The 14,165-nt window shown below is 34.0% G+C and overlaps 1 protein-coding gene across 1 annotated transcript in view; it reads left to right on the top strand.

Moving 5' to 3' along the window:
- The window catches only part of Dnajc10 (DnaJ heat shock protein family (Hsp40) member C10), a 42,376-nt gene that overhangs the window by 16,648 nt on the left and 11,563 nt on the right, over positions 1 to 14,165 (top strand). The window contains exons 9-16 of the mRNA XM_090342515.1: positions 914 to 1,051; positions 1,876 to 1,965; positions 2,707 to 2,820; positions 5,573 to 5,687; positions 9,591 to 9,718; positions 10,021 to 10,137; positions 12,656 to 12,757; positions 13,795 to 13,950. Of these exons, the coding sequence (XP_090198641.1) occupies positions 914 to 1,051; positions 1,876 to 1,965; positions 2,707 to 2,820; positions 5,573 to 5,687; positions 9,591 to 9,718; positions 10,021 to 10,137; positions 12,656 to 12,757; positions 13,795 to 13,950 (960 nt within the window). The remainder of the gene's footprint in view (positions 1 to 913; positions 1,052 to 1,875; positions 1,966 to 2,706; positions 2,821 to 5,572; positions 5,688 to 9,590; positions 9,719 to 10,020; positions 10,138 to 12,655; positions 12,758 to 13,794; positions 13,951 to 14,165) is intronic.

Below are 14,165 nucleotides of genomic sequence, written 5' to 3'. Positions count from 1 at the left end.
TTTCATACACTAGGTAGGTATCTACCACTAAGTGATGTCCCCAACTTAAGTGAACACATGTTAAATACAACTTAATTTTTCTATTCATGCATCCATACAGTATCATCTAAACATTTATCCTTGCTTTCAAAGTATTTATCTCATTTTCTGTAGTTTTGTTACAATTCATTTAGGTGCAGATTACTAATTCTGCGGTGAGGTTCGTTGGACTTCTTGAATCTTTAGGTTGTTTTTCATGGTTAGAGATACTTCCCAGTTGTTGTTAATTGTTGTTGATTTTCTTACTCTTTCTCTTTTGTCTTTCTGGAATCCCAGTCAAATACATGTTAACTCCTTTATATGTTTACCAGCCTTCCTAATCCAGAAAATATTTCCAATAACTTAAAGTTCTGGGACATGTTCTTGATTTTTGTGTTTGTTTGTTTAGGTAGGGTTTTAAAATGTAACTTAGGCTGGTCTTGAACTTTCTGTATGGCTCAGACTGACCTTGAACTCTTCATCCTTCTGCCTCAGCCTCCTGGAAATATATTTTTCATTTAGAATTTTAGAGTTCATTAAAGGACCTCAGCCACCAATAGGTGAAAACTGACAAGGTACTAATTTTAAATGTACATTGTAGATACACATAGACTATCTGATAAACAATATGATACATATTAAGTACAGTCATAGTGATAAATCATACACAAGTTGCTATTTTAACCTTAAATTGTCTAACAGCCTTTCTATTAAAAGAAATTGTTAAGTTAGTTTTAGTAGAATGATAGAAAAATATTTTTTAAATAGATGTCATTATTGAGAGGACACTACATTTCAAATAATAATTATTATGTATAAGAAATGTGGGTTTTCAGCTATGTACAGCTGAATCTCTTTTTCTTCCATTTAGAATATGTTTTTGTTTTTGTTTTAGGATGGACTTGTTAATGTAGGATGGATGGACTGTGCAACCCAGGACAACCTTTGTAAAAGTTTAGATATTACAGCAAGTACTACTGCATATTTTCCTCCCGGAGCCACTTTAAATAACAAAGAAAAAAATAGTATTTTGGTATGAATAACTTTAAGGAAATTTCTTTACATTACAAATGTGTACATGGATATATTTTCAAAAGTAATATTTTATACGCAGTGGAAAAGGAATCCACTTATATGGTTGCAGAACATTTCATTACGTATCACAAGTATATAATTCTTAGATTTTTTTTAAATGTATACTTTATTTTGTGAAAATATGTTTGAAAGATTGTTTTAAACATCCTATTTAAAACAAATACCCTTTCATGCGGTTTTAAAACACAAAGGTTAGGAAACCATTTTTGTTTAAATGAAAACATTTATACCATGAGTTCTCATTGGTTTTGATTTAGTTATTTTACAATATTAAAAAGATATATTAAGTTAAATATTAAAATCTTAAGCATGTGAAATTTCTCAGCACCCTGTAAATTTCTGATGTGAACTCAATTTGGAAATATGATAAGATTCTCTTCTATATTTATGAATGAACAAACTGAAACTAAAGGTAATTGTCAAGGTGTTGAGGTGAATAATAATGTGCTTGGACAGACCCTTTGGGAATCCCAAAAGAATGTAAAGTACTAGGGGGAAAGACTTTCTTAGGTTCCTGTGATTTAAGTTTTTTTAGATGTTAATACATCCTCATTTAAGAAATTCATATACAGTACAGTAACTTAGTAAAAAGTTTTTTAAATCTAAATCAAACCTTACATATCTAAACCATCATCAAATCTTGATCAGACCTTACATATATGACTTTGAGTTTCATCTTCATATGATATATATGGAGACACAGCAAATACCTGTGAACTCTACTACAGAAATACTAAAGATTATAATATTCTTTTATTCTAGTTTCTTAATTCATTGGATGCTAAAGAAATATATATGGAAATTATACACAATCTGCCAGATTTTGAGCAACTTTCAGCAAATACACTAGAGGTAATGTTTTTATAATAATTATAAATCTAGCATTTTAAGGTAAGCAATTTGTTTTACTCACTACTAGAGAAAATTGAAGATAGAGTTTCAAAGGATTATGTAATTTTGAAGTTTACTTTAAATTCCTATTATGAAATTCTGGCTAAATTTCAAATGCTTCTGTGGTTTAGGAAAACCTAGAGTTTACTTTCCTTATTTATCCTAGACCATTCTTAGCTTGTGTTTCTACCAAATCTTTTGTTGAACTTGAAAAGATTATCTTTTCAACCAACCCATCCAAGAATTTTATCTATGTATTATTTATTTATTTATTGCCATTCTGGGGCTTGAACTGAGGGCCTGAGCACTATTTCAAAGCTAGGGCTCAATCACTTGAGCCACAGCACCACTTCTGGATTTTTCTATGTATGTGGTACCAAGGAATCGATCTCTGGTCTTCGTGCACTCTAGGCAAGCACTCAACCACTAGGCCAAACTCTCGGCCCTTATCTATGTTATTAAAACACTTTTTTTTTCTCACAGTTATCTGTAATTCTGTGGCTTATCCATAAAAAATATACTAGAACCGATTTATATGCCATTTCTCCTAGTTAACAGAAAAATAAATGTACAGATAAGTTTAAATTTTACATAATATTTTGAAATAAAGGATAAGGTAGCTAAAATGAACTTCAAGTAAAAGAAAAAATGGATTAGCGCTCTTAGAATTTCTGACTCTAACATTATTTTTCTTTATCAAAGAATCGTTTAGCACATCATCGTTGGCTGTTATTTTTTGATTTTGGAAAAAGTGAGAACTCAAATGATCCTGAGTTGAAAAAACTGAAAACACTACTGAAAAATGATCACATTCAAGTAAGAAAAAAAAATTTTCATTCATTGAATTTTAAATAACCTAGAAGTGGTTATTGGCGTCCCAGTTTAAATATGACATGTGCTTTCTATTTGGGGTTATGATTTCTTTTTTCTTCATATGTATTGAAAGTTGACATTATCCAGGCACAGGTGGCTCATGCTTGTAATCCCAGTTACTCAGGAAACTGAATTCTGGCAATTGAGGGTCAAAGCTGGCCTGCTCAGAGAAGTCTTTGAAATTCTTAACTCCCAATTAACCACAAAAACAAAAAGCTAGAAATGGAGCTGTTATACCTCAAGTGTTAGAACACCACAGCCATGAGGAAAAAAAAAAAACTGAAGGATATACCAATGCTTTTGAGTTCAAGCCCCATTACCAGCATATACATACACATACACACACACACACACACACACACACACACACACACACACATTCATATGCATTAACAATATATCAGAAAGTGGCAAGTTTTTATTTAGCATTAAGAAACTTAATGTTTCCGGAATATAGACTCTAGAATATCTTCCTCATTCTTAAGTAGTATGTTTTGTGTGATTTTTTTTTTTTTTTGCCAGTCCTGGGCCTTGAACTCAGGGCCTGGACACTGTCCTTGGGTTTTCTCAAGGGTAGAGCTCTACCACTTGAGCCACAGCACCACTTCCAGCTTTTTTCTATGTATGTGGTACAGAGGAATCGAACCCGGGTCTTCCAAACACTCTACCATTAGGCCAAGTTCCCATCCCTAAAGTAGTATGTTTTGTTTAACCCAGTACATCCAAAAGGTGACTTCAGTGTAGTTTCGTGTGGTTTTCATTTTTATATATATATATATATATATATATATATGTATATATGTATGTATGTATATATAAATATCTATTATAAATGTAATGTATAATATAAATTATAAGTGTAACGTGCATATATATATGTGTATATATATATTCAAGTACTTAGCATTTCTGCCACCTCAACTATTTATCATTTCTCTGTTAAAACCCCTTCTCTTCTATTACTATTTATTTTTACCAGTTCTGGGGCTTGAACTCAGGGCCTGGGCACTGTCCTTGGACACTTTTTGTTCAAGGCTAATTTGAGCCACAGCCCTACTTCTGACTTTTTCTATGTATGTTGTTCTGGGGAATCAAACCCAGGGCTTCATGCATGCTAGGCGAGCATTCTACCACTAAGCCAAACTCCCCGGCCGCCCCTGTTAATATTTTGAAATATATTAGTTGCTACAGGGCATAGATAGACACATGGTGTGTGTGTGGGGGGTGTGTGTGTGTGTGCATGTGTGTATATATATATACGTATATATATATATGTATATATATATACACACACACATATATATACATATATATATATTGCCATGCTATATAATACAACTGTCTCCTGCTCCCTTTTCTTTGGATGTTTAGTGACTACTATCTCAGTCTCTTCTATAGAACCAACTATTTTAGCTTCCACAAATGATTGAAAACATTCATTCATTGTCTTTCTGTGCCTGATTTATTTCACTTAACATGGTATCTTCTAGTTCCTTCCACGTTACTGAAGTAAGAGGTGCTATTATGGATAGTGTTGTGATAAATTTGGGAGTTGCAAATATGTTTCATAGAATGACTTAGTTTTCTTTGGATATATGCCTAATAGGATTATAGGACATCGGATAGTTTGATTTTTAGTTGGTCTTTTTTCAGCATCTGTGTACTTGTATATTTTCCATTTTTCTTACTGATTTTTCATTTGTTTGTATTGTAAAATACCACGATACGATTTTTATCTTTTTTAATATGCTGAGTTATCTTATAACTTACATAGTGTGTGCGTGCGTGCGTGTATGTGTGTGTGTGTGTGTAGATAATATATTTGGATATTCTGTTACTGGGTACATAACGTATTTATAGTTATGTCCTTTTGCTTAATTGATCCTTTCATTGATGTAATGATCTTTCTTTTATTTGTTCACTTGTCTTATTCTTCTTGGCTGAAATGTGGTTTGAACTCAAGGCTTCACTTTAGTTTTTTACTTGAAGTCTGTTTTATGTAATATGCTGTTCCTTTTCTTCCGTTTGTTTTCCTCTTCTGTTTCTTTCTATTTGTATGGAATAACCTTTTCAAATTCTTAAATTTTAGTTTGTGTGTCTTTACCAATGAAATAAATTTTTTGTAGGCAGTATTTCATTGGAATGTATTTTTCTTTTTCTTTCCAGTCCTGGGGACTGAACTCAAGGCCTGAGCAATGCCCTTGGGATTTTCTTAAAGTTAGCTCTCTACCACTTGAGCTGAAGTACCAGTTCTGGCTTTCCTATGTATGTGGTACCAAGGAATCGAACCCAGGTCTTTGTTCATGCTAGACGAGTACTCTACCACTAGGCCAAACTCGGGGCCCTGAAATGTATTTTTTAAAAAAGAAATATATAAGCCAAGCACCAGTGGCTCATGCCTGTAATTCTAGGTACTCAGGAGGCTGAGATCTGAGGATTGTGGTTCAAGGCCAGCCTTGGCACTAAAGTCCATGAAACACTTATCTCCAATTAACCACCAAAAAACCGGAAGTAGTTCTGTGGCTCAAGTGGTAGAAAAGTAGCCTTGAGCTGAATAGCTCAGGGACAGTGCCCAGGCCTAGAGTTCAAACCCCACAACCGACTACAAAAAAAAAAAAAGAGAAAGAAAAATATATAAAATATACATGTAAAAATATAAGTACATTTTTATTAAATTCATTTTTCTGCCTTCTAGGTTGGAAGGTTTGACTGCTCTTCTACACCAGACATCTGTAGTAATCTCTATGTTTTTCAGCCATGTCTAGCAGTATTTAAAGGACAAGGAACCAAAGAATATGAAATTCATCATGGTAAGAATAGAAAGAATTATAAAATTCATCTTTCAAATATTAATTTTTAATTATACTATCTGTGAACATGTTTATTATAAATAACTTTTGCTCTCATTTTGAATTATATATAGCCATTTAATTCTGTTTGTGCTCTTTTAGCCAGTTTTTCACTCTTTAGCCCTAGTTGGCAGGTGTAAGTGGAGTGAGGAGCTTGCAGGCTGACACGGCAAGGAGCACATGAAGCCATCATTCTTGGGCACCATACGATAGAGCATCTCAGTATTATAGGTAGATTCTAGGCATAGTTTTGAGTGTTTCTTCTAGCTTCTCCATTAACTGTTATCTTTTGAAATTTATAATTATGACTCCATATTTCAGTTTATTTGAAGTTTTAGTTTTTTTGAAGATTTAGTTTCATATTGGATTTAAACACATTTGGATTCAAACTTTACTTTGTGCTTTGTGAAAGGACACAGTGGTTGTCCTGAAAGAGAACAAATGTTACAAAGGAAACCCACATATTTCCCATTACATTGCAATGAAGTGAACCAGATATTAATGAAATTCATGTTGGGCATGAGGATTAGCTATGAAGTTTAAATTCTCAGGAATTTTAAAATACAGTTTACAAAAGAATGGAGATGTATTCAAAAACATGAAGTAGCCAGGCTCAGTGGCTCCTGCCTAGAATCCTAGCTACTCTGGAGGCTGAGATCTGAGGATAGCGGTTCAAAGACAGTCCAGGCACTGAAGAAGTTGAAACTCTCATCTCCAATTAATCACTAGAAAATGGGGGAAATGGGGTTGTGGCTCAAGGGGTAGGGCAGTAGCCTTGAGCTGAAGAGCTCAGATACAGTGCCCAGGCCCAGAGTTCAAGCCCAATGACCCACAAAAAAAAAAAAAAAGAAAAGAAAAAAAAAACATGAAATAATGGCCAATATGCATAAGATAATCAAATATATTTTTTCATAATCTCAGCTAGGTGATAACTATTGAATTGAGTAAAAAATGCTGTTTTCCAAGTAAATACAGAGGTACAAGAAGTGAATCCCTATAGGTTGAAAAGACTATGTGAACAAAAGCTTTGTAAAATAACGGTAACTACTGTTGACTCAGCACTTGCTCAGCACTTCATGTACTTCATTTTGCTTAGGGTCTTGCCTAAATGATCCACTTTTGTATTCATAAAAGACATTGGAGAAAAGTAAGATTCATAAAGGTTTTAGCCTTACAACACATAATGAAAGGTAGATATTTTTTAATCCAGTTTTGTGATTTTAAAACCTAAGCTTCTAGCTACTAAACGGTCAGATCCTAAAAGTACTAGAAAATGATTAAGTTTTAGTAATGGAGTTATGTTAATTTTTTTGCCAGTCCTGGGCTTGAGCTCAGGGCCTGAGCACTGTCCTTGGACTTTCTCAAGGCCAGAACTCTACCACTTGAGCCTCAGCACCACTTCTGGCTTTTTTCTAAGTATGTGGTACTGAGGAATCGAACCAAGGTCTTCATGCACGCTAGGCAAGCACTCCACCACTAGGCCACACTCCCAGCCCTATATTAATTTATTAAGCTCTGAAGTATATCCACACTTGCTTCTTTGTGTTGATCATTTCATCACCATTTTTATGTATTGTAATACATCATCATGTATTGTAATGCATGAGCACTGCTCATCTCCATTTTTTGCTCTTGGTTCCTCGTCTCATTTATAGTTAGTATCCGAAACACTTTTTTCTCTTTTTTTTCCCTTTTGAATTTATTTTTTTATTGTAATTAATAGAGGGATTACAGATGAAAGGTTCATTACTTCCCACTCTTTGATACCTCTTCTCATGTTTTTGTTCCCATTTCTCTCTTCCTACCCCCCTTCATCTTGTTTTCCCCCTTTCCCTTTCCTATTTCAAATAAGCAAATAAACATATATACAATATGCCAAGTAACAAAGTCAGATACTGTAAAAATATGAGATTAACCAATGGGCAACAAAAGAGATGAGAAATAACATAGTACATTAAGAACAACAGTCACACATTATAAAGCTCTTGTTTCAAAACACTTTTTTCATGTTACCTTTCTGCCTTTGACTCTCTTGATTTTTTGTAGAATAAACTTCAGAATAACTAGAAGTTTAGTATTGAGAAAGGAATGGGACTTAAAAGCAACAAGTGTCTAAATTGTATATCTAATTTGTAGGTAAAGACATTGTGACTGTCCTGAGGGTGAAGTGGAAAGATGACATTAGTGGTCTTACATTTTAGAAAAGTGACCGGTAGTCTAGAGCGTGTGAGAGAAGATTTGAAGGGAATGATATTAAGCACAAAGAGACCTATATAAGCACATATGGAAGAACTTCACTGTCTCAACCGTGATGGTAATGAAGAGAATGATGAAGTAGACAGATAACTGAATTCCAAAGGACAAACTCAGTTTAACATGGTGATTGTTGAGGACAGGGGGATTAGGAGAGAAGAGTAAGGATAATAATCATGTTTCTGCCTTGGTTCTGTCTTGGTTAATTGCTTTTGAATAATTGAACCATTCAATGAGGAAGCAAATAGTGGGTGAAGAATTGACAAATAGACATGTCCAATTCACAGTTGAGTTTAGACTCGAGCTACAAGAAATATATTTGTACTGCACACTATAGATTTAAAATTAATAGTAATTAATACAGTTCTTAACATTGAGGATGAGTTTGTTTAAGAAGAAACAGAAAAAAAATGATTTAGAAATCAGAATGGTCAAAGGTACCTCTAGGAGATGGTCAGAGAAATTTTTTAAGCAGTTCAAGAAACTACAGCTAGACCAGCACTGGTGGCTCATGCCTGTGATCCTAGCTTCTCAGGAGACTGAGATCTGGGGATAACAGTGTGAAGCCAGACCAGGCAGGAAAGTCAATGAGACTCATACTTCCAAAAAACTAGAAGAGCTGTGGCTTAAGGAAAAGAAAAGCTCAGAGACAGAGCCCAGGTCCAGAGTGTAAGCTCTAAGACCAGCAAAAAAAGAAGGGGAATTAAAAAACCCTTCAGCTAACATGTAAAAAAGTGAGAATGCCATAGCATTTATCACCCCATATTTAAACAGTTGTAGAAATGTCTCTCTTTTTTGCATATTTAGTTCTTTCAGGAGAGTAAAAGTGCTATTTTGTTCATATCTTAACATTTCAAACAGAATAGACATATAACAAATGCTAAAGGGGCTCTAGGCAAAATAAACTCTGATTTTAAGTGAGTAAATTCTTACTTGCCAAATGAAGGAGTATATTCTTTAGTCAGTGGTCAATCATTACAGGAATTTAAGCAAGGGGAGACAATATGAACAGTTTTTTTTACTTTTAGGTTGACTATTTGAGCAGCATAAAATATGGATTATTAAGGAGGGCTGAGGTCAGAAATACCAGTGTAACTATTACAATTACCCATATTGAATTCAAGCAGTAGCAGTGAAGTAGGAGATATGGTAAAGCATAGAATAGGTAGAGTTATGATACCAACACAGAGAAAAGGCCAGGATCATTCTGGGACATAGTATTCATCAAGTCAAATAATTAGTTGTCCTGACCAAGGATATGAGAAAAGGAGCAAATTTGGGGAGAAGTAATTTAGTTTCAGTTTGGACATATTATGTAAGCTAGATCATAGAGATAGCATAAAGAGTTAAAAAATATATATAAAGAAGTAATTATTTTATCTCTAACAGTTCAGAACGTTCTTGGTATTTTAACTAGGTCAGGAGTATGCATAGAAAGGAGTACTCCCATAGAGCAAAGCCATATATAATACATAGGACTCTAATAAGAAACATCACCAAATTGACCTTTTCATAAGTTTTTCTCTTTTAATAATTTGAAAATAAGACTTTGAAATGTTTTTATGGCTGTTAAAGAATACAGATTAATTTTTATCTTACATAATTTCAAAGGAAAGAAGATTCTATATGATATACTTGCATTTGCCAAAGAAAGTGTGAATTCTCATGTTACTACACTTGGACCTCAGAATTTTCCTGCCAGTGACAAAGAACCATGGCTTGTTGACTTTTTTGCCCCTGTAAGTTATTTTTACCTGTCATACATGGTTATTTTCATATTTTATCTTGTTATGACTAAAAGACATTTTCTGGATGATCAGAACCTTAGGTACTAGAACTGAATATTTCATTTTTGCCACTGTTTGTATATGTTGCTTCTAACATCACAATGCCTTGGGGAATGCCTTTCTAAGACTTAACTATATAAACAGGAAACAGTCCATTAAGCTTATCTTAGTAGGTATATTGCTCATTGCAAACATGATGGTATTTTGTTTGTTTCGTTTGGCTTAGCACTTATGAATACTTTTCTCTTGCCCAGTGGTGTCCACCATGTCGAGCTTTGCTACCAGAGTTACGAAAAGCATCAACACTTCTTTATGGTCAGCTTAAATTTGGTACACTTGATTGTACCATTCATGAAGGACTCTGTAACATGGTAAGACAAAGCATAAACATTTTTTTCTTATTTGTGTCTTTTGTGAAGTAGAGACCTTTGACGGTCTAATAAAACAGTAATTTTTCCAAGTTCACTTCTATCTAAAATAGTAACAAATTAGTTGATTTCACTAAAAATTTTCTTTACGGTTGGGCAAAGAAAGCAAACCCTATCTGAAAAAAAAAAATACTGGTTATCGAACACAAAAAGGTATAAAGGTATATGGCTCAAGTGCACTTACCTACCTAGTAAGAGGACCAAGTTCAAATCCCAGTCCTTCAAATAATAATTATTATTTTTTCTGTGTGTGGGTCATGAGGTTTGAACTCGACCTAGGCACAGTCCTTGAACTCTTCAGCTCAAAGCTACCGCCCCACCCTTGAGCCAGCCCCACTTTTCTAAAGGTTAATTGGAGATAAGAGTCTCAGGTCCTTTTGTGCCTGGGCTGGCTTTATACCTTTATCGTCATATCTAATACTGAATAGCTAGGATTACAGATATGCGCCACCACACCTGGTTTACAAATAATAATTTTTTAATGATTCATAGTTTATTATTATATTATTATACAAAGGGGTTGAAATTCTTTTTTTAATTTTATTGTCAGGGTGATATAAAGAGGGGTTATAGTTACATTCACCAGACAGAGGGTACATCATTTCTCACACATTGACACCCCCTCTCGTGTTTTTGCCCCCACTTCCCTCCCGCCACCCTCTCCCCTCATCTTGTTTTCCCCCCTTCCCTATCCTATTTCAAATAAACAAATAAATGTATAGAGAATATACCAGATAACAGGGTAAGATACTGTAACAATATGAGAATAACCAAAGGGCAACAAAAGAGAAAAGATTGATGACTTATTGAACCACTATAACTTAGATAAAAATAGAATTTCTTCAGTTCTGTACAATTATGAATTTGGGAAGTACAGTATATTTTATCATGTGGTTTTCAATTGAATATAAATACCATTAATAAAATCATATAACAAAAAAAAGAAAAGAGATAACATAGTACATTAAGAACAACACTCACATAACACAAAGCCCTTGTTTCCACATCCTGAAGATCCATTTAGGCTCATCCTCGATGGCCTTATGTATCTAGGTTTTGAGCTATTGTAGTTTTCTGCTAGGAGAGTCCTGGGTTTGTACTAATTACTTCAAATGAGGGAAACCATTGAGCTTATGTTTTGGGGAGTTTGGCTTACTTCACTTAATATGATTTTTTCCAAGTCTTTCCATTTCCTTACAAATGGGGCGATGTCATTCTTTCTGATGGCAGCATAGAATTTCACTGTGTATAAATACCACATCTTCGTGATGCAATCATCTACTGAGGGGCATCTGGGTTGGTTCCATATCTTTGCTATGGTAAATAATGCTGCAGTGAACATTGTACAAGTAATATTTTTATCAATTTATTTGTACTCCTTCTGTTTTTCTATTTTTGCATCTTAAGCCATTAAATAGTGTTTGACTGACTAAATTATAAAGGTTTATAATAGTCACTTGAAATAGAGTCAAGAATTCACTGTTCACCATCTTATTGGTTCACCTTAACCAAGCTACCTAGTCACTCAGTACGCAGTTTCTTCATCTGTAAAATAAGCTGTGTAATTCTAACCACTGAATAGAATTGTGAAGATTAAATGAGATAAATTTACAAAGCTCTTTGAGCCCTTCAGGTACTTCCTGCCCCAACCCCACTCATGACTTTACTTAAATTCCCTCTATCCCCCATTGTGCCTCATGCCTCCTAATTCCTCAGGTCACCATAGCATCCCTCTTTATTTAGTTCTTTGGATAGGAAAGGGCTTGGTAAATTTTAGCTTTAGTTTGTTAATTAAATTATTTGAATTTGCATATAATATTTTTTATGGCTGCTTTTTCTAAAACTGAATTTCATCCATTGTGCTAGTAAGGACTATGGAAATTCATACATGGAGATCTTTGTGTAACTTTTAAAAATGAGAGTGGCAGCACTTGAGAGATGCTTCTTGGCCTTGTATATCTATTAATTCTGAGAAGGAAATTAACCATTTTGTAGCAGAAAGACTATTTTGAATAAAGAATAAAAATGACTGTATTCTTTGAAGCTGACTAAAACAGTTTAGCCTTAATTGTATTGTTGTAGACAGTGATTATGCATTTTTCACTCAGTTATCTACTTCTGGAAAATTTAATACTTACGATTATCTCCAAAAAATAACTAACAATAATAGATAACACCTACTGTTCAAAGAAGCCTCTTCCCTTCTTGTTTTGAGAGAGTTAAAAAGTAGCCAAGTTATATGATAACACACGTCCACTACAGTTTTTGTTGCTAATAGAATAATGTTAGGATCAAAGATTCATCAGTACAAAGTTGGATCCATTTCCTTTACTACATTAGGCTAAGCTAAATTTATTTAATCACCAGAAATTTAGTTATTAAAAATAAGCTGATTATAAAGTTGAAATAAATGGTAAAATGTGTAACATTCTCATTTAGTTTATATTGTCCTTCCTAACAGTATAACATCCAAGCTTATCCAACAACAGTGGTGTTTAACCAGTCCAGTGTACATGAGTACGAAGGACATCACTCCGCTGAACAAATACTGGAATTCATAGAGGTATGTTCATTTCCAACGTAGGGCTAGAAATGCTACTATTCTTACATACACTCTGAATGCTTAATAAAGAGACTTAATTTCTTTTGTGCCAAAACATTATAGTCTGACAAGGAAATTATTTTAGTTTTTGTTTTATTATCTAGTACAGTATCTTATGTCAAACCAAACTACTTATTGAATGTATGAGATTATACTGCAATATTGAGCCTGTCAGCCCTTTACTTTATTTCTGTGGAAGCGGAAATGCTGTTCATGAAGCGTGGGCCGCTAAGCCATGTTGCTACATCATCAGTGAGAAGCCCTTGCATCTTTAGCACCTCCTTTGCTCTCAGCAGTTATCTTTACCAAAATAATTACAGAGGCTCCTAAAACAGAATAATTCTTTCTTATAAATCACCCGTTTAATAACCATTCTGCTCTTCTACTCATCTCTTCTCTTCCTACAGGGTAATGTGTTATGTTATTTTGTTTTGGATAAAGATAGCTTCTTCAATTAATTTAAGCTGACACCTAGTTAAAACAGCATTTGGAGCCAAGCTCAGTAGATTAACTACTCAGGAGCTGAGGTCTAAGGATCACAGATTAAAACTAGCCAGGGCAAAAATGTCTATGAGACTCTTATTAAATTAAAATCAAATAGTCTGAAATGGAGCTGTTACTCAGGTGGTAGAACACTAGCTTTGTGTTCAAAAGCGCAGGGACAGTGCCCAGACCCTGAGTTCAAGCTCCAGGACTGGCATGTATGTGGACATACATATGCACACGCAGAGAAACTGTAAAACAGCAAAAACTTATGGATAAATATCAAGCTTAAAAAATAAATTCGGTAACATTTTCATTTTTTTTAATATGGCTTATGTTTACATCATATACATTTTCATTTTTAAGGCAATTTACTGTAGATTTCCCTTATGTATTTTAAACACCTTTAAGATTTCTCTGACACAAGAACTTTATTAAATGATAATGCCAATAATTTGCCTAGAATACAAGAGCAACTCTTTTTTATCTATTCTAATAGTCTGTGTTTTCTTTAGGATCTTAGAAACCCTTCAGTGATCTCTCTTACACCCACTACTTTCAACGAACTAGTTAAACACAGAAAACATGATGAAGTCTGGATGGTTGATTTCTATTCTCCATGGTGTCATCCCTGTCAAGTCTTAATGCCAGAATGGAAAAGAATGGCCCGGGTACACTAAAGTCATTTATTTTAAATTTTGCCACCTAGAATATTTGTTATTTTGAAACTGAGGTCAGTGAATCTACAACTAGGTTATTACTTAATAATAGCCCTGATCATACCATTAAGATCCCATCTCTGTTTATTATATGACTTGTTATATTGTTATTTAGTGACAGTTGCTGATTAAATATCAACCATTTCACTGTTAACATATAACTGTTT

This window comes from Megascapheus bottae, chromosome 12 (assembly GCF_031878675.1).
Source record: "Megascapheus bottae isolate mThoBot1 chromosome 12, mThoBot2.hap1, whole genome shotgun sequence".
NCBI classification, from domain to species: domain Eukaryota; kingdom Metazoa; phylum Chordata; class Mammalia; order Rodentia; family Geomyidae; genus Megascapheus; species Megascapheus bottae.
This window is presented reverse-complemented; position numbering and strand designations above follow the sequence as displayed.